The 22355-nt window shown below is 37.1% G+C and overlaps 1 protein-coding gene across 7 annotated transcripts in view; it reads right to left on the bottom strand.

The window, feature by feature from the left end:
* Positions 1-7831: 7831 nt before the first annotated feature.
* ZNF624 (zinc finger protein 624) overlaps positions 7832-22355 on the bottom strand; it is a 36722-nt gene continuing 22198 nt past the window's right edge. For all 7 annotated transcript variants that reach the window (XM_060647205.3, XM_078437685.2, XM_060647211.3 and 4 more), the window contains one exon: positions 7832-13534. In XM_060647205.3, coding sequence (XP_060503188.2) covers positions 11319-13534 — 2216 coding nt within the window. In that variant the 3' untranslated portion in view covers positions 7832-11318. The remainder of the gene's footprint in view (positions 13535-22355) is intronic.

The raw sequence follows: 22355 nt of genomic DNA, 5'->3' as shown, positions 1-22355 counted from the left end.
GGAGTCGTTTCCCTTTTCCTTATCTGTGACTTCTCTCTTTGACCCTGAGAAGCCCAGCTCTCATTAGTTATAATATATGTACTTGCTGTAAATATATATGCATATGTATGCCTGTGTATTTATGCATGTATGCATATGTGTGTGTTTCAGAATTACTAGAGTGTATACTTGTAAGAAAAGATTCATTGAAAGGATTACCTTCGGGCACCTGGGTGGCTCTGTCCGGTAAGCGTTGATGTCAGCTCAGGTCATGATCTCATAGTTCATGGGTTCAAGCCCAAGATCCGGCTTTGTGCTGCCAGCTCAGAGCCTACAGCTTGCTTTGGATTCTGTGTCTCCATCTCTCTCTGCCTCTCTCCCACTTACGTGCTCTCTCTCTCAAAAATGAATAAACATTAAAAAATTAAAAAAAAAGATATACATACATTTACCATATGACCCAGCGATGTATATTATTTATACAATAAAAATGAAAATATGTTTACACAAAAACTTATACATGAGTGTTCATAGCAGATTTATTCATAGTAGTTCCAAAGTGGAAACAATCCAAATGTTCATCAATGGGTACATAAATAAATAGTGACATATTAATACAATGGGATGCCACTCATCAATAAAGGGGGATGAAATATTGACATACACAACATAAATAAATCTCAAAATTTAAGCTGAGTGAAAGAAAGTAGGCACAGAACAGTATATACAATGTAATTCCACTGGTATAAAATTCTCGTAAAGACAGTTCTCACATATAGTGACAGAAAGCAGATTAATGGTTTCTTGGAGTCAGGTGGGGAGAATTGTCTGGAAAGGGATATAGAACATTTTTGGGGTGATGAAAATGTTATATTTCTTGATTTTAGTGGTAGTTAAAGTGTGTATTTACCCCAACTCATCAAAATGTAAAGTTAAATTTAGTGCAACTTATTATATGTATAATTATGACTCAACAAAGGTGATAAAAACCTCTAGTGGATGCAGTGAAATGGATTCATATAGACAAATTTAGATTGTTAAATGAAAATATTAGCCAAAAAGAAAGGTTGGAAAACATCAATTATCTAAGACTTAAATCTCAAGACGCTAGAAAAAAAACCCAGTGGATTAAACTCAAATAAAATAGAAAGACTCGTGTGTTTAATGGTCATTGATATTTCTCTTTTGTGAAATATTTGCAAGTTTTGCTCACTTGAATTAGGTTGTTTTTAGAAAAGAGCATGAACCACTGAAAAAGAAATCAATTATATAGTAGTTAAGAGGTGACCTTTTGAAAAGATTAATAAAGTGTTAAATCCCTAGAATGCCTAATCAAGAAAACAAAGAGACCTCACAGATTACCAATACTGAGACAGAAAAGAGAATATCACTTTAGATTCTACTGATATTAAAAATATAACAAGCAGATATAAACTATTTAAAGCTAATAATTAGATATTTCAATGAAATGATATGGAGATTAAATAATATTTACCAAAAATGACACAAGAGACAGAAAATATCAATAGTCCTATGTCTATCAAAGGAATTGAACGTATAATCGAAATTTTTTCTACACAGGGACATCTGGGTGGCTCAGTTGGTTAGGCATCTGACTCTTGGTTTTGGCTCAGGTCATGAACTCACGGTTCATGAGTTCAAGCCCTGTGTTGGGCTCCATGCTGACAGTAAACAGCCTGCTTGGGATTCTCTCTCTCCCTCCCTCTCTGCCCCTCCCCTGCTCACTTTGTCTCTCTCTCTCAAATAAATAAACTTAAAAAAAATTTTTTTAAATAAAAATAAAAAAACAAAACTTTCCTAAATAGAAAATTCCTAGCCCAGATGGCTTTACTGATGATTTTTACAGAAAATATTTATGGGAAAAAGAATACCAATACTAATAATGCACAGTCTTACGCAAACTCTTCTGGGGGACAAAAAAGGGAAGTGATTCCCAATTAATTTTATAAAACCAGCATTATTCTGATAGTAATCTCTGACAAAGCTACCACAAGAAAGGAAACATACAAAACAAGGACGTAGACATAAGATCGTATATAAAAACTTAAAAATCTAATTCAATAATATATATATTTTATTTTTTTTAAATGCTTATTTTTGAGCAAGGGAGGGGCAGAGAGAGAGGAAGACACAGAATCCGAAGCAGGCTCCAGGCTCTGAGCTGTCAGCACAGGGCCTGACGCGGGGCTCGAACGCACGGACGGTGAGATCATGGCCTGAGCCGAAGTTGGATGCTTAACAAACTGAGCCACCCAGGTGCCAATAATATATTAAAAAGATAATATACAATGACTAAATGGTATCTCTTCCAGGAATGGAAGATTGCCTTAACATTCAAAAATCAATCCATTGGACAAACTTTGAGAACATTATGCTAAGTGAAATAAGGCCAGTCACGAAAGAACAAAATTTATATGAGGTTCCTAATGTAGTCCAATTCAAAATAATTAAAATAGAACAGTAGTTTCCAGAGACTGAGGGGAGGGGGCACAGAGGATTATTGTGTAATGGGTATTGGGTTTCAGCTTAGAAAGATGAAAAGTTTTGGATACGGATCATGGTGATGGTTGCACAATATGAATGCACTTAATTTCATTGAACTATATACTTAAAAATAGTTGAGGGGCGCCTGGGTGGCTCAGTCGGTTAAGCGGCCGACTTCAGCTCAGGTCACGATCTCGCGGTCCGTGAGTTCGAGCCCCGCATCGGGCTTTGGGCTGATGGCTCAGAGCCCGGAGCCTGCTTCTGATTCTGTGTCTCCCTCTCTCTCTGCCCCTCCCCTGTTCATGCTCTGTCTCTCTCTGTCTCAAAAATAAATAAAACGTTAAAAAAAAATAGTTGAGATGGTAAATTTTATGTTGTGTGCATTTCACAATTTTTTAATTAAAAAAAAAATCAATCCATATAACTCAAGCACATTAACAGAATGAGAAAACCATATAGTCATCTCAATAGATGCAAAATATGTATTTAGTGAAATTTAACCCCTCCCCATGATAACAAATCTCAGCAAACTAAGATTGGAGGAAAATTTTCTTAATCTGATAGAAACTATCTACAAATTTACACCTCATGTCACACCTAATGGTAAAACGTCTAGGGTTTTCTTTTAGATTCTGGGAAAAATGCAGAGATGTCCACAATCACTACTTCTGGAGGCCCTGGCCAGTGCAAAAAAGCAAGAAAAAAAAATGGTATAAAAATTGGAGGGATGAAGTAAAAAATTTTACTTTATTGCAGATGACATTTTGTATACAAAGTCCAATAAGATAAACTTAATTATAATTAACAAGTGAATTTATCAAGGTCACTGGATAGAAGGTCAGTTTGTAATATAATATGTTATAATAATTGTAATTTTTATGTAGTTTTGTTCATTCCTTTGGGTATAATATGAATCTATTACATGTTATATATATTATAATACATATAATATTATATTATATGTATTATATTATTATATATTATATGTTATATTATATATATAATATATTATAATATTATATATGTATATAATGTATATTATAATACATATAATATATATAACATGTAATATATAAAATATTTATATCATTTATACAGTTGCACCTTGAACAATGTGGATGTTAAGGGTATTGCCCCCCCAATCAAAAATCCACATATAACTTTTGACCTCCCAAGAACTTAACTAGTAATAGCCTACTGTTGACCGGAAGCCTTACTGACAACATTAACAGTTGATGAACACATATTTTGTATATTATACTATATACTATATCCTTATAATAAAGTAAGCTAGAGAAAATTAAGTGTTAAGAAAATCATAAGAGAAAATACCTTTACAGAACTAAAATTACTGATACTGTAAGTTTACATGGTCTGTTTACAAGATGAATCATTTGTCAGTACCTGTTAATATTGTCTTATATGATACAAAACACTGTGATGCTATATGCTTTACTAACATATCTCAAAAGCGAAATGTGGAAAAAATGTACATTTATTTACAGGTATTACAAATCATGCACTGAAAAAAAAAAGCAGCAATATGATGGCTTTATTGGTAGCCCAGCATGATTGTTTCATGGTAGCTTAGCCTGTATATTACTGAATAAATTGTTATAAAATTCTTATGACATAGAGTATTACAGTCATATCCATGATACAGTATTGGAAACATTGTTACATTTTTTGGAAAATTACTTCCCTGTGATGATAGGCTGATACACAGGTTCTCCAGCAGGAATGTATTGTTTCAGGATTGATGGCTTTCACAGCCTTTTCTATAACAGCAATGGCATCTTCAGGGGTGTAATCCTTCCAGATTTTTATTCTGTTCTTGGGGGACTCTCCCATAGCTGACAATCCTTTCCATAGAGTACCATGTGCAATAAGCCTTAAAGGTCCTTGTGATCTAGATGTTGCTGTGTTTGGGGGAGAAAAGACCACTTAGACTCCTTCAGTGTTGAACTCATGGGGTTCTGGATGGCCAGGGACATTGTCCAGTATCAAAAGAACTTAAGGGGTGCCTGGGTGGCTCAGTCGGTTAAGCGCTGACTTTGGTTCACGTCATGATCTCATGGTTTGTGAGCCCTGCATTGGGCTCTGTGCTGATAGCTAGGAGCCTGGAGCCTGCTTTGGAGTCTGTGTCTCCCTCTCTCTGCTCCTTCCCCATTTGTGCTCTGTCTCTCAAAAATAAATAAACATTAAAAAAAAAAAAAAAAGAACTTAAAAAAATTTTTAAATGTTTTTATTTTTGAGAGAGATAGAGACAGAGCATGAGCTGGGGAGGGGCAGAGAGAGAGGGAGACACAGAATCTTGGGCGGGTGGCTCAGTCAGTTGAGCATCAGGCTCAGGTCAGGATCTCGCGGTTCGTGAGTTCCAGCCCCCCGTCGGGCTCTGTGCTGACGGCTTGGAGCCTGGAGCCTGCTTCGGATTCTTGTGTCTCCCTCTCTCTCTCTCTCTGCGCCTCCCCAGCATGCACTCTCTCTCTCTCTCTCTCAAAAATAAATAAACATTAAAAAAAAAAAAAAAAAAAAAAGAATCTGAAAAAGGCTCCAGGGTCCAGCTGTCAGCACAGAGCCCAATGCGGGGCTGGAACTCGGGAGCTGTGAGATCATGACCTGAGCTGAAGTTGGACGCTTCACTGACTGAGCCAGCCAGGTGTCCTTCTAAAGAACTTTAAAAGGAAGTTTCCTTAGTTGCAAGGCGTTTCCTGACTTCAGGGACAAAGTACTGTTGGAACCAGTAAAAGAAGTTTTTTTAAAAAAGGGGGGATCCAGACCTTCTTGCTGTACAACCAAAAGAATGGCAGCTGCTAAATAGCTTTTCAAAGGCTAGCAGCTTTGGGGTGTCTGGGTGGCTCAGTTGGTTAAGTATCCGACTTTGGCTCAGGTCATGATCTCAGGTTCGTGAGTTCGAGCCCCCTTTCGGGCTCTGTGCTGACAGCTCAGAGCCTGGAGCCTGCTTCGGATTCTGTGTCTCCTTCTCCCTTTGCCTCTTGCCTGCTCACACTTTCTCTCTCAAAAATAAACAAACATTTAAAAAAACAATAAAGGTTAGCAGTTTATAGGTAAGGGCAGTCCTGATCATGAACCCAACTACATTTGCCCAAAATGTAGTTAGCCTATCCTTTCATGCCTTAAATCCTGGTGCTCGTTTCTCTTCCTAATAATGTGGATTCCCGCCCCCGCAGAATGGGGCACTTCCGTCTTTATTAAAAAGTTTCACTGACATTCTTTCTTCTCAATGATTTCATTAATGGTGTCTAGGAACTCATCTACTGCCTCTTGGTAGGCAGAAGCCACTTCTGTTGACATTTTAAAAGCCAAACCTCTGGAATGATCAAACCATCCACTGTTGGCATTAAATTCTCCAGCTTTAGATCCTTCACCTTCCTTTTTCTTTTAAAGTTGCCATATGGACTTGGCTTTTTCTCAAATCATAGTAGAGTCTATAGGTATGCCTTTCTTTTAACAATTCTACACCCACATAAAAGCTGCATTTTTGGGGTGCCTGGGTGGCTCAGTCGGTTAAGCATCGGACTCTTGATTTTGGCTCAGGTCATGATGTCATGAGTTTCAGCCCTGTATCGGGGTCTGTGCTGACGGCACGGAACTTGCTTGGGATTCTCTCTCTCCCTCTCTCTGCCCTTCCCCTGTGCTCTCTCAAAATATTTTTAAAAAAAAGCTTTATTTTCAGTAGGATAAAAAGGTATTTCACAAAAAGTGCAAAGTTCTCACACCGGCTGGCTTAGGGGCAGTGATGGCTTCATGAAAGTTTCTTTTTTTTTTTTTCTTTTTCTTTCTTTCTTTCTTTCTCTTTTCCTTCCTTCCTTCCTTCCTTCCTTCCTTCCTTCCTTCCTTCCTTCTGAGGATTATACTGGATTCATTTGTCTTGGAATGGCAGGCAACTGCAACTGTGGACCTTAATCACTGGTACGTATCAAGAAATTCAACTTTTTCTTATAATTTCATAACCTTTCTTTGCTTTTGGGGAGCACTGCCACATCATTAGTGGTGCTCCATATGGGTCCCCTGGTATTCCTCCAGGTTTACAGTATTTCACTTAGACATGATGAAAAATATGTGAGAAGTAGGGCAGATGACTTTTTACGGTGATATACAACTTATTGGAGATGAACTGCTCAGTGACGATTAGTGTCACAGGCATTTTAAGTAGATACTCACTACACTGGGCTCAACTCAACAGCAACAGGAAGTGGCTACGAAATTATTACAGTAGTAAAGTATGTACTACAGTTAATTTTACACAGTTCTCATTTGCTGCTGCATCTTTTTGTTGACATTTGCCTTGAATGCAAATGGTGCTATGTATGGTCTGCTTGTGTGCAGAAGTTTTGATAAATTTTAACTTTTTACAATAGATTTGTGTATATTTTATGGTAGTGATACAATAGACTATTATCTACATATATTTTGTACACTTGTACCCTTTTCTTAAATTTTCAATTATTTCTAGGCTACATGGTTCATCTGTGAGTTTTTTAAATTGTTGCAAGTCTCTTAAAAATTTTTCCAATACATTTATTGGGGGAAAAAAAAAACCCATCTATTACATGGACCTGGACAGTTCAAACCCATATTGTTCAAGGACCAACTGTATCTATTTAATAAATATTAGCAAAAATCAGAAAACTAAAATAATAGCATTTATAACATCAAAACCCCAAATACATAGGACTAACTTAATAAAAATGTTCAAAACGTCTGCACTGAAAAAATACAAAAATTGCTGAGATTAAAAGATGTATATAAATGAAAAGCATGCTCACAGACTGGATGTCTCAATATTGTTAAAGTATGCATTCTTCCACAATTATGTATTTGATGTGATACTCATTAAAACCTCAACTTTTTGGTGTGGAGCAATTGAAAAAAAATCATTCAAAATGCATGAAAATGCCAAGGATCTAGAATTGCAGTGGCAACTTTGAACAAGAACAAAATTAGAAGACATACACCACCAGACACCAAGACTTGCTATAAATCTGTTTACACTAAAAACATCTGGTGTTCCTTAGAATGTAACAGAATAACTTAGAAATAGGCCCCCATATAATATAATCATTTGATTTATCATAATAACACTACAACCCAAGGGGGAGGAGAGAATGTCTTTTCAATAAATGATGTTGAATACGTTGTATATTTGTTTGGAAAATATTAATTTGACCTCTACCCCAGACCACACATAAAAATTAACTTCAAATGGATTGTAGACCTAAAAATTAAAAGTAAAATAGTAGAAATGTAGAAGAAAATGTAGGAAAATATCTTTTGTGACCTTGGATTACGAAAAGATTTCTTAAACTAGGCACAAAAAGCAATAAGATTATTTTTTATTAAAATTAAAAACATCTGTTCATTGAAGGACATCATTTGGAGAGTGAAAAGGCAAGCTGGAGATGATGTTTGTGATATAAGTATCTAAAAAGTACCTTGTGGGGCACCTGCGTGGCTCAGTTGGTTGAGTGTCTGTCTTCGGCTCAGGTCATGACCTTGTGGTTTGCAAGTTTGAAGCCCACATTGGGCTCACTGCTGTCAGTCTGTCAGGGCGGAGCCTGCTTCAGATCCTCTGTCCCCTTCGCTCTACTCCTCCCCCACTTGCACTCCCCCCCCCCCAAAAAAAATAAATATTAAAAAAAAAGTTACCTTGCACCCAGAATATAGAAAGAATCCTACAAATGAACAGAGTTCCCAATGTAAAACATGGGCAAAAGTCTTAAAAAAAAAATTTTTTTTAACGTTTATTTTTGAGAGAGACAGCACACGAACAGGGTGGGGTAGAAAGAGGGAGACACAGAATCCAAAGCAGGCTCCAGGCTGCACTCCATTGAGCTGAGTTGAACTCAGACACTTAACCAACTGAGCCACCCAGGTGCCTCCCAAAATGGGCAAAAGTCTCGAACAGGCACTTCTCAAAGGAGGATATTCAAAAAGCACCTAAAAGGAGACTCAACATCATTAGCCATAAAGAAAATGCGAATTCAACCTATAATGAGATACTGCCATACATTAGAACCGGTCTTACCTCTCCATTGAAACTGCTCTTGTATTAAATTTTTTTTTTTTTAACGTTTATTTATTTTTGAGAGAGACAGAGCATGAACGGGGGAGGTTCAGAGAGAGGGAGACACAGAATCTGAAACAGGCTCCAGGCTCTGAGCTGTCAGCACAGAGCCCGACGCAGGGCTCGAACTCACGGACCGCCAGATCATGACCCCAGCCGAAGTCGGCCGCTTAACCGGCTGAGCCACCCAGGCGCCCCGAAACTGCTCTTGTAAAGGTAGCCTGTGCCATCTCTGTCCCCTAACCCTGTGGACACTTTTCAGTTATGTCATTTGAACCTGCTGACGATGCTCCTCTTCTTGAAATGTTTGGCTCTAAAGCAGGGCAGAGGGTTTTATGTGTGGTGAGGGTTAGGAGGTAGAAAGAAGCAGCCGACAGAGTAGGCATCAAGTCATGTCAACTGTTTAACAGCAAGGTTTCTTAAGGACAGTATGTCAAGGTGTAACTCTAAACTTTCCAATCAGAAACCCATACATTACATCCAAAGGAGGTATGTCTCTCGGTAACAATTCATAAATTCCATTATTAAAATTCAATCAGAAATGGTCATTTTAACCAGCGTCAAATCATTTACTTGTAATGGGAGGTAGCTCCTATCATTTATCCAATATCTCCTCCCCAATATTGGATATATACATATTCCAACATTGTGGGAGGAGTACTGGGGTTCTCTTTTCTTCAGCCTCCACTGAAGAATAGCTCATCATGTCTTGTCCTTTTTGGGTATCAGGTCCATGGTTTGTTATGGCCTTCTGATATCAGGGCCATAGCCTTTTGGTTCTCATCTTTGTTCCAGGACTCTTAGTATTTCCAGAACTCCCAAGACTTCCTTTTTTATGGACTCGGGTGTCTGGCTGTTTCCCCTCTCTCTATTCCATCATGGAATGTTCTATGAGGCTGTACATGGAACTTTTCATCACTGTGACCTTTTCTTTGGTGCCATGTTAAAGGTGGAGCTTCTCTTGAGGCTTGCAGTTTTCTGGTTTATAGCCTGAACATAAGTTCCAGATATTCTTGGGTACGTGTCTCATTTGTCTGAAATTACTACCTCTTCTAAATGAAACCGAGAGGGTGGGTGTAATGAGGTGCTGGGTAACTTGTTTGGAATCTATGCAGCATCAGAACAAATTCCCATGCTCTCAGATTCCTGACTGTCCCTACCCTGCCAATATATTAGGGTAATTCTTGGAACATAACAGGTGTCCAGTAAATTACCTTCACAAGTGAAATAGGTGTTTCCTGTTTATGTTAAATATCACATGCTTGTTGGGAAGAAAAGCTTATAAAATACCTATATAGAAGTACTGCATACTCCCCAACTCTAAAACAATCGAACTTTTTGGAGACCATCCTTCATTCATAGTTCTCAGAAGTTCATACAAATACAGTTTTACATAGAATTTTATGCCATACATGCTGCACTTACATTACAAAAAAATTTTTTTCCAGTCCTTTCCCCTACTTCTCTTCTCCCTTCCTTCAAGGTAACCAATAATAACAGCCTCGTATATATTCAGCCAAGTATATATACTTGTTTCCATGCTCATCACATACACATATATACATAAATGGGTATGATCATTTAACAAAAAATGAAGCCCTGTACACATAAAGCTCTGCAATAAAGCAATTAGTTATTAAAAATTGTGGAAATACCTTGAGATCAACTAGTGTAGATATAACTAACTTTAAAAATTACTCTCATGCTGTTCCATAGAATGGCCATATCACACTTTATTCAACCATTCCCCAATTAACGGGCATTCACTTAGTCTCCACTTGGTTTTCTACTTGGCCTCTACAAACAATACTTCAACAAAAATCCTGACTTATGTGTATTCTTATGCACTGATGCTGTTATTTCTGTGGGGAAGATCCCCAAAGTGAGACTGCTAGGTCAAAGTATTTTTATTTTAAAATGTTACTAAAATATTTGAATACATATTGCTTAATTGCTGGTGGAAACAGAAGTTGATATAACCGTTTGTGTTAAGAGTACATGGTTTCCCAAATCCCACTACCAAAAGATCTCTTAATTTTGCCAACTCCATTCAGTGGAGGTGACATCTCATTGGTTGTTTTAATTTGCATTTCCCTGAGTACTACCTTAGGTTCATAATATTTTCAGAGATTAATGGCAATTTGCTCTTCTATGACTAGCCATCTAGTTCAGACAGATTAAAGACTTTAATATAAAATATAAAATTAACAAAATCTTAGAAACAAATTTAGAACACTATGTATAACCGAGGGATTAAGGAGACTCTTTTAACTAAAAGAGTAAATTAATCTAAAAAGGAAAATAAATATCTATGAAAAATTAAAATGTGGCAACTTCTTTTACCATATAAAAAAGCATAAAAACAAATGCTAGATTAAAAAATTTTCACACACACATGACAAAGGATTAATATTTCAAGTATATAAAGAGCACCTCCAGATTTATAAGACAAACCAATAGAAAAATAGGTAAAAAATTATAGGCAATTCATTGAAGATAATTTAAGTGAACAAAGTATGAAATCTGGGTGAAGGCTTTCATTTGTCCATTATTTTTCTCTACTGTGAATTTGCTTGTCACTTCTAAGATTTAATGTGAGTTTTCCACACTTTTATGTTTATAAAGTATCCCTTAAGTGTGTGTTTTCTGGTGAATTGCTCCTGAAAGTTTTCCCACATTCATAAAAGACACGGTTTATAAGATTCTCCTTGTAGAGCTGGCATCTGGATGAATGACTTGTTACTTTTTATATTAACTGAGTTTCTCTCTGATGTGTTCTTTGATGTACAGTAAGGCTTGAGCTACTCCTAAAGGCTTTTCCACATTCATGACATTTATAGGGTTTTTCTCCAGTATGCATCCTCAAATGTACAGTAAAATCTGAGTTGGTTCTGAAGGCTTTTCCACATTCTTCACATTTGTAGGGCCTTTCCCCAGTATGAATTCTCTGATGAAGAGTTAGCTGTGATAGAGTGATACAACCTTTTCCACATTCCTTACACGTATAGGGTTTTTCTCCAGTATGTGTTCTCCAATGCACTGTAAGGTAGGAACCCCTCCTGAAGGCTTTTCCACAGACATCGCATTTATAGGGTTTCTCTCCACTATGGATTTTCTGATGTTCTGTGACGTGTACCATCTGGCTAAATGCTTTCCCACAGTCATTACATTTAAATGGCTTCTCTCCAGTATGTGTTCTCTGATGGGTATTAAAGCCTGAGTTACTTGTGAAAACCTTCCCACACTCATTACATTTATAGGGTTTTTCTCCAGTATGCCTTCTTTGATGTACGGTCAGTTGCGAGGTGTTAGTGAAAGCCTTTTCACATTCATTACATTTATATGGTTTTTCCCCAGTATGGGTCCTTTGATGTACGATAAGGTAGGACTTAGTCCTGAAAGATTTCTCACAATCATAGCATTTATAAGGTTTCACTCCAGTATGGATTTTCTGATGCTCCTTGAGATTTACCATTTTGGTAAATGCCCTCTCACAGTCAGTACATTTATACGGTTTCTCTCCAGTATGAATCCTCTGATGCACAGTTAAGTGTGATTTTATTCTGAAAGACTCCCCACATTCATTACATAGATAAGGTTTTTCTTCAGTATGAATCCGCTGATGTATAATTAGGGATGAAGAACGCATGAAGGCCTTTCCACATTCATTACATTTATAAGGTTTCTCTCCTGTATGCATTCTGTGGTGTACGGTAAGGCATGAATAATTAATGAATGCTTTTCCACATTCGTTGCATTTATAGGGTTTTTCTCCTGTATGAATTCTTTGATGTTCTGTGAAATTTGCTATGCGATTGAATGCTTTCCCACATTCATTACATTCATAAGGTTTTTCCCCAGTATGAGTTCTTATATGTACAATAAGGCTGGAATTACTTCTATAGGCTTTCCCACATTCGTTACATCTAAAGGGTTTCTCTCCAGTATGAATTCTCTGATGAACATTAAAAATTGTGGTATTCTTGAAAGATTTCCCACATTCATTGCATTTATATGGTTTTTCTTCAGTATGGGTCTTCTGATGTACACTAAGATAGGACTTATTCCTAAAGGCTTTCCCACAATCATTGCATTTGTAGGGTTTCTCTCCACTGTGAGTCTCCTGATGTCTTGTGAGTTTTGATTTATCACTGAAAGCTTTCCCACATTCAGTACATTTATAGGGCTTCTCCCCGGTTTGAATTCTCTGGTGTTGATTAAGGCGAGCACACTGGCTAAAAGATTTTCCACAGACATTGCACTGATAAGGTTTCTCCTTAGTATGAATTCTCTGATGTACCATAAGCGATGAAGAAGCAATGAAGGCCTTTCCACATTCGTTACACTTATAGGGTTTTTCTCCAGTATGAATTTTTTTATGTTGACTGAGATATGAAGGCTGGCTGAACATTTTCCCACATTCGTTACATTCATAAGGTTTTTCTTTAGTGTGCGTTCTCTGATGTTGAATGAGTAACGACCTGTAACGAAAGGACTTTTCACAGGTACTACATTTATAGGGTTTTTCTTTATTATTGTATTTTTTTCCTAAAGTAAGTTCTGAAGTAGGCCTTACAGCTTTGCTGCCTTCTGTATCCTTGCAGATTTTCTTTCCTAGATGGGTATCTGTAATCAAATCTAAATTCTCAGTGAAATTTTCATGTGTTTGGCATTTGCTGTGGGGCCCTTCTGTGATAACTCCTGCTTCTGGAAAAACAGATCCAAATCTAAATCCTCTTTGACCAGTGGAAATTTTCTTGTGAGTAACTATTCTTCGACTCAAATGATTTTCCTGACTATTTTGCAATCTCAATATCCTTTCATTCCATTTCCATAATCCTCCCATTCTGGGGTTCCACAGACTGTTCTCTGTGAGTTTATCTATTATGGTCTCTTGTGATACATCTTCAGAAGTATTTTCTGTTGATACAACATTCTTGGCTGCAGGTTTGGTCTCCAGCTCTGGGGGGAAGAAAGATAAAAATCAAATCAAATGACTCCTATTTCCTAAGTTAGGAAGATCTCAGTAAACAGGATAATAAAAGGGAAACCTGAGCTGATAATGAATACAAAGTTTTAACTGCTTCCAAACTGGCCTTATTTTCTAAGGAGGAGATAGGTTTGAGGGAGACTGGTTGAGCCAAGAACCAAAGTAACAAATTCAGAGTTTTTCCCCTACTAAACAAATTCATTTACGGTAACCCCCTAGAATCTAAGCCTCTCAAATACTTCTTTTCTCATTTCCTTTATAGTCAGCATTTATAGAGCATTCTTCATAGTCACGACTACTTCCTTTCTTTCCATTCACTCTACAAACCAGGCAGTTGTTTCCAACCATACTTTCTATTTGTTTTCATTCTTTGTTTGCTAGCTTTTTTGTATGACGGCTTTCTCAAATTTTCATGTGAGATCAGCTTATTCAAGTCTTTGTATGTACTTATTAATCAAATGTTTACGGAAAAAGACACTTTGATTCTTCAAAAAGTAGTCCGAACAGTAAGTTAGTAAAAAATGGTATTTATAGCTATTAATATTCTAAATAGTGATAATAATTATCACCAAGGGTAGTTTTGCAACCTTTTTATATCTTAACAACATTCCTGTATGTCTGTCAAAAATTGGATCAAAACTACTTATACCTTGAGTTTTAAAGTAAAAAACTATCTACAAAAGGTTTTGATCCAGTTTGTTTTTTTAAACATTGAGAAAAAATTGCCTATAAATGAGTTTGCAAATTTATAGAATTTGCAAATTTATAGTTTGCAAATTTATAGAGTTTGCAAATTTATAAATTTTTTTTAAGTTTATTTTGAGAGAGAGCATGAGTGGGGGAGGGGCAGAGAGAGAGGGAGAGCATCCCAAGCAGGTTCTGCACTGTCAGCACAGAGCCCAACGTGGGGCTCAAACTCATGAACTGCAAGTTTATGACCTGAGCTGAAACCAAGAGTCTGACGCTTAACACACTGAGCCATGCAGGCACCCACGTTTAGAAATTTAAAAGAACTATAATAGTAAAATTTTACATTGTATATACAAACAAGTTGTAAGACCACCACCCTGCAGTGTAATCTTTTTCAAAATAGGCCAAGTTTTAAGTTTAGGGCCACCAAAGAGGACAACTCTAGAACCCAGCTCTTTTAAATGTCTAATTGAATTAAGGTAACTGAGAACTGTTAGAACCTTTATCCTGGCAGCCTGCCAAAAGCAAACAATCCTCTATGAAAAAAAGATTACACAATCCAGAACCTCAAATTATTGTTATAGGTTTTCATATCAATGCTTGACAGTGAAAAATAATAGGCATACAAGGAGACAAAAGTCTAATTAGAAAAAAGTCAAGAGAAGAAACAGATCTAGAAGGAATCCAGACAGTTGAGGTCTCAGACATAAACTTACAAAATAATCATGATTAGTATATTCAAGAAAATAAGACAAGACCAGTAATCTCACCAAATAATTGGAAAGTATAAAATAAGAACCAAATGGTGATTCTAGAACTGGAAAATAACTCAAAGGATAGGCTGAAAAACACAGATTTGACACGTGAGTGTTAGCAAAATGGGAAACAGGTCAGTAGAAAATATGCATATTGAGGTACAGAATGATGAAAAACTTGAAAACTTAATTTCAAAAGACATTAGAGACACATGGGATAGAGTGATAAGGTCTATCACAGATGTGAAAGAGTCCCAGAAAGCTCGAAAGAGAAGTGAGAGAGAATGGGATGAAATCAAATTCAAAGAAATAATGCTGAAGCATTTTCCAGAACAGAATCAAAAATATCAAGCCATAGATTTTAGAAGCCAAATGATGTATGGAAACCAATTTGACAATAAACTTCATATATTGAAAAAAAATAAATAAATAAAAGAAAAGAAAAGAAAAGAAAAAAAGAAGCCAAATGAATTCTAAGTGGGAGAAATACAAGGAAAAAATAATGGAAACTAAAAGATTTTGGGGGCACTGGGGTGGCTCAGCCGGTTGAGTGGCTGACTTAGGCTCAGGTCAAGATCTCGCAGTTCCCCGTGTCAGGCTCTGTGCTGACAGCTGGGAGCCTGGAGCCTGCTTCGGATTCTGTGTCTCCCTCTCTCTCTGCCCCTCCCCTGCTCACGCTCTCACGCTCTCTCTCTCTCTCAAAAATGAATAAACATTAAAAAAAAAAAAAAAACCAACTTTAAGAGTTCTATCAAGGAGCGCCAACAGATCAGAGGTTGCAAACTACAGCAAATCTGTCCCACTACATTTTCGTGTGGCTAGTGAGATAAGAATATACATTCTTAAATGGTTGAAAAATATATTAAAAGGATAATATATTGTGGCACATTAAACTATGAATTTCAAATTTCAGGGTCCCTAAATAAAGTTTTAGTGGAATATAACCACATTCTTTGGTTAACATTTTGTCTTTGGAGGCTTTTGCACTTACAATGGCCGAATGGAGTAGTTGCAACAGAGGTATTATGTCTCTACAAAGCCTAAAATATCTACTGTCTTGTCTTTTACAGAAAAAAGTTTACTGACTCCTGAATTAGACAGATGACTGACTTGTCAAGGGAGTCGATGTAAGACAGGAAACAACGGAATGATACCTTCCAAAATGCTGAAAGAATGTAAATGCCAACCTAGAAGTCTATTCTCTAAAAATGAAGACTGAAGATATTTTTAGACAAAAAAGAAAATGGAGGGAGTGTGACACTAGAAGATGTGGGTAAAATAAAATATTAAAGGGTACTCTTTAAACAGAAGAAAAATAATCCTAGATACAAGCTCAGAAATGAAGAGAAATAGGAGGAGAAAATATAGGCAAAAACATAGGCAAATCTAAATGAACACTGACGGAACAGAACATTAATAATGCTCTTATGAGATCTGACATATAGACACAGTTAAAATACATAATTTCAACAACATATAAATCAGGTTAAATGAAATAAGTGGTTGTAAGATTCTTGTGTTGTTTAGGAAGAAGGACAATTTACATTAGACTTCTGAATGAAGGATGCATGCTTTAATCTCAGAGTTAACCACTGCACAACTAATTTTGGAAATTTATAATTACCAAGTAAATAGAAAAATAAGATAATAAATCTAAATGCATGCATGGGGGAAAAAAGAGTACAGAACGTGCAAGACACTTGCACAGTTAGAGGATAGATTTAAACATTATGTAACTGAATTATATGTATAGGAACTAAATACTCCAAGAGATAACAGACTGTCAGATTGGTTAAAAGAAAAATCTAACAATATGCTACTTATCAGAGAAACAAAATACAAGGATATATAACAGATGACCGTGACCAGAATTAAAATGATATACGATAAAACAATAACCAGAAGAAAGATGCTGTAATAATATTAGGATGAGGCAAAACCAGTACAGAGATAAAGACACTTCATGAGGATAAAAGGTCCATTTTAACAGAAGGATGTAGCAGTCATAACTTTGTATTTACCTAATAGGACAGCTCCAAAATACATAAAGCAAAAATTAAAGCAACTAAAATAAGAAACAGACAAGTTTACAGTCTTACTGGGAGACTTTGAAAAACCTTAATAACTGACAGAATAAGCGGACAATCGGTAAGCACATAGATTTTAGCAACATAATATATTTGGTATAACTAAAACTGCACTTAATACCAATAGGCTACACATTTTCTCCAAGTGCACATACAAATGTTTTCAAAAATTGGCCGTGTGGTAACGCAAATTTTAAGAAACTTATAAAGACTGAAATCATCCATAGCATGTTTTCTGACCACAGGAAAAGTTAAGGTAACAAGAATACTCCCTGAACTCCAGAGTTCAGATATCTCGGTGTGTATTCTTTCTTTCATAGCAATTATAGTTCTTTGCATAAGTTCATAACAATCTGTTTTCCTGGGGCACCTGGGTGGTTCAGCTGGTTGAGTGCCTGATTCTTGATTTTGCCTCCGGTCATGATCTCACGGGTTTGTGGGCTCGAGCCCCGCACTGGGTTCCTCGCTGACAGTGTGGAGCCTGCTCGGGATTCTGTCTCTCTCCCTTCCTCTCTGCTCCTCCCCCACTCATTCTTTCTCTCTCAAAATAAATAAATAAACCTAAAAAAAAAAAAAAAAAAAAAAAAAAAAGAATACTAGAAAATCCCAGATGGTACAAGATGAAGAAAAATGCTTCCAAAGAGCACAAGGGACAAAGACATCACAATGGAAATTATCAAACGTTTTGAACTCAATAATTATGAAGCTGCTACATTAAAAAAAAAAAGATGTGATGTAGTCTGCTTTTCTTTTTTTGGTTTGTCAAGAAGAGTTTTCTCTTGTCTTTTAATGGGGTGTGATGCAGTCTAGATTGCCTTAAATAAGCTATAAAAAAAGAGTGGCTGAAGATCAACGATATAAGTACCCAACTCAGGAAGTTAAAAAAGATCAGCAAATGAAATGCTAAAAAGGTTAAAAATAATAAAAGTAATAATAGAGAAATCAAACACACAAAAAAGTTATTTTAAAAGCCAAATAAGATTGGGGCACTTTGGCTTAGGTCATGATCTCCTGGTTCGTGGGTTTGAGTCCCACATCAGGCTCCATACAGACTGAATAAGAAAACAGAGAGATTAAAAAAAAAATCAGTATCAGGAATGAAAAGGGAAACATTACTTCAGATCCACATAGACATTTAAAGGAGAGGACAGTATGCCAATAAATTTAAATTTTAGAGTAAATGGATCAATTCCCAGATCCATATAATTTACTAAAACAGAAAGAAATAGGAAATGTTAATAGTCCTATAGCTACAGAAGGAATAGAAACTATAATTAAACTCCTTCCCTAATAAAAGCATGAGGTCAATGTGGCTTCCCTAGTGACATCTATGTATCTTTTGTTTTTAATTTTAAGCTTTTTTATATGTATCTTTCCCTCTCTTACAACTCTTTCTTATCCTCACTATAAGCTGGTGGCCTCGCTTCATATTTTACTGAGAATTCAGAGCCTATTAAAATCGAATGCCTTGATCTTCTCACCACCATTTGACCTTTTATCTACGCCTGCCTTCTCCATCTTTCCTAGTGTTATAACAGAAAAGGTGGCCTCTCTGCCTATCAGTGGTGAAGCCCTCCTTCCTTTTCCTTTCTTGAGTTTATCCTCTTTAACCTCCTCAGACATGTGAACTCTTCAGTGATCCCACTGGTCTTCCAAAGTCAATTTCTCCCTCTCCATCAGGGTATCTTTCTTATTACTCAGTCATGCCATAAATACTCCCATCTTAAATACAAAACAAGAGTTTTTTCCCTCATTCCACACTTTCCTGTAGCCACTGCCCCATCTCTCTTTCCCTCTTCATGGGGGGAGGGGGAAATCCTTCTCTAAAGAGTCGCCTAAAACTGTCTCCAATGTCTACTTTTCATTCACTCTTTTAAAAATATATAGTATTTTCAACAGTCAACGTTAACGAAAGGAACGGAAGATGATACATGGGTTGGAAGAGCCAATATTGTTAAAATGTCTATACTACCCAAAGCAGTCTACAGACTCAATGTAATCCCTGTCAAAATACCAACAACGTATTTCACAGAACTAGAATAATCCTCAAATTTGTATGGAACCACAGAAGACCAGAAATAGCCAAAGCAATCCTGAAAAAGAACAGAGCTGGGGGTATCTCAATCTCAGATTTCAAAATACATTACGATACAGGAGTAATCAAAACAGTATGTCACTGGCACATAAACAGACCTAGATCAATGGAACAGGATAGAGTCCAGAAATAAACCCATGGTTGTATGGTCAATGAATCTATAACAAAGGAGGCAAGAATATACAATGGGGAAAAGACAGTCTCTTCAACAAACAGTGCTGGGAAAACTGGACAGCTACGTGCAAAAGAACGAAACGGGACCGCTTTCTTACACCATGCACAAAAAATAAATTCAAAATGGATTAAAGACCTAAATGTGAGGCCTGAAGCCGAAACATTCCTAGAAGAAAATATAGGCAGTGATTTCTCTGACATCAGGCATAGAAACATTTTTCTAGATCTGTCTCCTCAGGCAAGGGTATCTAAGCAAAATTAAACTACCAAACTAAATACCAAACTAAAAAGCTTCTGCACAGCAAAGGAAACCACCAACAAAACAGAAAGGCAACTCACTGAATGGAAGAAGATTATTTGCAAATGACGTTATCTGATAAGGGGCTACTATCCAAAATACATAAAGAACTTGTACAACTCAACACCCAAAAGACCAATAATGTAATTTAAAATGGGCAGAAGACATGAAGAGATATTTTTCTAAAGACATCCAGATGGCCAACAGACACATGAAAAAATGCTCCACACCACTACTCATCAGGGAAATGCAAATTAAAACCACAATGAGATACCACTTTACACCTGGCAGAATGGCTAGAATAAAAAACACAATAAACAGCAAATGTTGGTGAGGATGTGAAGAAAAAGGAACCCTCACACACTGTTGGTGAGAATGCAAACCGGTACAGCTAATATGGAAAACAGTGTGGAGGTTCCTCAAAAAAATTAAAAACAGAAATACCATATGATCCAGTAATTCAACTACTAGGTATTTACTCACATAAAACAAAAAAACTAATTTGAAAAGATACACGCACCCCTATGTTTACTGCACCACTATTGACAATAACCAAGATATGGAAGTAGCCCAGGGGTCCATCAATAGATGAATGGATAAAGAAGATGAGGTATATACACCTCATTTGTATATTGTATATAGAATGCAATATTACTCAGTGATCAAAAAAGTGAAATCTTGCCATTTTCAACAATGCGGATGGACCCAGAGGGTATAATGCTAAGTGAAATAAGTCAGAGAAAGACATATACCATATGATTTCGCTCATTGTGTGACGTAAGAAACAAATGAATAAAGAAAAAAAGAGGCAAAAAACTCCCAGACTCCCAGAGAACACACTGGTGGTTGCTAGAGGGTAGGTGAGTGGGATGATGGAGGAAATAGATAAAGGGGGTTACGAATACACTTATCTTCACGAGCACTAAGAGGTGTACAGAATTGCTGAATCATAATACTGTGCACCTGAAATTCATATAAAACTGTATGTTGGGGCGCCTGGGTGACTCAGTCGGTTGAGTGTCCGACTTCGGCTCAGGTCATGATCTCGGTTCATGGGTTCGAGCCCCGCGTCGGGTTCTGGGCTGACGGCTCAGAGCCTGGAGCCTGCTTCCGATTCCGTGTCTCCCTCTCTCTCTGCCCCTCCCCCACTCATGCTGGCTCTCTCTTCCTCTCAAAAATAAAGAAACGTAATTAAAAAAAATTAAAAAAAAACTATATATTATAGTTGAACAAAAAAATACATAATATTGACATATGAAAAGAATACATGTCACACATACGTGAGTTATGCACGGCATCATGATAAAATGAATGTTCAAGTGAACTAGAATCCATTTCTTTTGTTCCATCTCCACTATTACTTTAATCAAAGTTATCACCTCTGCTCATACTATTGTAACAACCTCTTAACTGATTACCTGATTTAATGCCTTCAAGTCCAGTCTGCGCAGAGTTACTTCCTAAAAAGCCCTGATTAAAGTCTGTCAATGCCTTCACACTCTCTGATTAAAATCCAAACTCATTATCGTCACCTACAAAGCCCCGGATGGGCAAGCTGTTGCCTAGCTCTGATACCAGACTCCCTCTCACAGCAGCCTCCTTTTGAGTTCTAGAACACATTTCATTCTTTTCCGTGTCAGGTCCTTTGCCTGGTATGCTTCTCCTTTCCTCTTCCTTTGGCCGGTTGTTTCTGAATCTTCAAGGCTCAGCTTAAAAGCCCCTCTTCAGAAGCCTTCTGCCCACACTCTCTGAGGGAGGTACCCTCATCCCCATCCCAGTCACTCTTTCATATCTCATATCTCACCCAGTTTATCTCATAACTGAAGGTTGTTATAGCTGCTATTTAGCTTGTTTTTATTTATATACTTGTCAACTTCTCAAAATATAATCTTCACGACGGCAGGGACCTGGTCCATCTTACTCATTGTTGTAGGCCTAGTACCTAAGCCAGTACGCAGGAAAGAGATGTCTGATAAATATCAATTAAATATGTGAATAAATACTGTATTTAATTCTCAACTGATACCTAGTTTGTATTTTCAATTAGTTAAGAAACTGGAGGAGAACAGGAGGGTTCCCCCAAAGTTTTGGCAGGCTTGCAGGTTCACCTGCAAGTTAAAGAATGAATAAATAGGTTTAGCTTAAAAGAAATCAGTGGTGGGGGATCTGGTTGGCTCCGTCAGTTCAGCATGAGACTCTTGGTTTCAGCTCAGGTCATGATCTCACGGTCTGTGGGATCTAGTCCTTGTGTCAGGCTCTGTGCTGACAGTGCCTGCTTGGAATTCTCTCTCCCTCATTCTCTGCCCCTCCCCGACTCGTTTCTCTCTCTCTCTCTCTCTCTCAAAATAAATAAACTTTAAAAAAATCAGCAGAGGGGTGTCTGAGTGGCTGAGTAGGTTAAATGTCTGAATTTGGCTCAGGTCATGATCTCGCGGTTCGTGGGTTTGAGCCCCACATGGGGCTCTCTGCTGTCAGCTCAGAGCTTGAAGCCTGCTTTGGATTCTGTGTCTCCTTCTCTCTCTGCCCTTCCCCCACTTGTGCTTTCTCTCTCTCAAAAATAAATAAATAAACATTAAAATCAGGGGTGACCCTTAACAAAGCATTTTTAGGAAGATTAATGAAAGAAGAGAGGTCAGATAATAGTTAAACAAATGAGAAAAATGTAAAGTTGACTGAGAGGATAGAACTGAAAGG

Source organism: Panthera onca, chromosome E1 (genome assembly GCF_046562875.1).
Source record: "Panthera onca isolate mPanOnc1 chromosome E1, mPanOnc1 haplotype 2, whole genome shotgun sequence".
Lineage (NCBI taxonomy): Eukaryota > Metazoa > Chordata > Mammalia > Carnivora > Felidae > Panthera > Panthera onca.
Note: the sequence above shows the minus strand (reverse complement) of the source record. Positions and strands in the feature narration are given on the sequence as shown.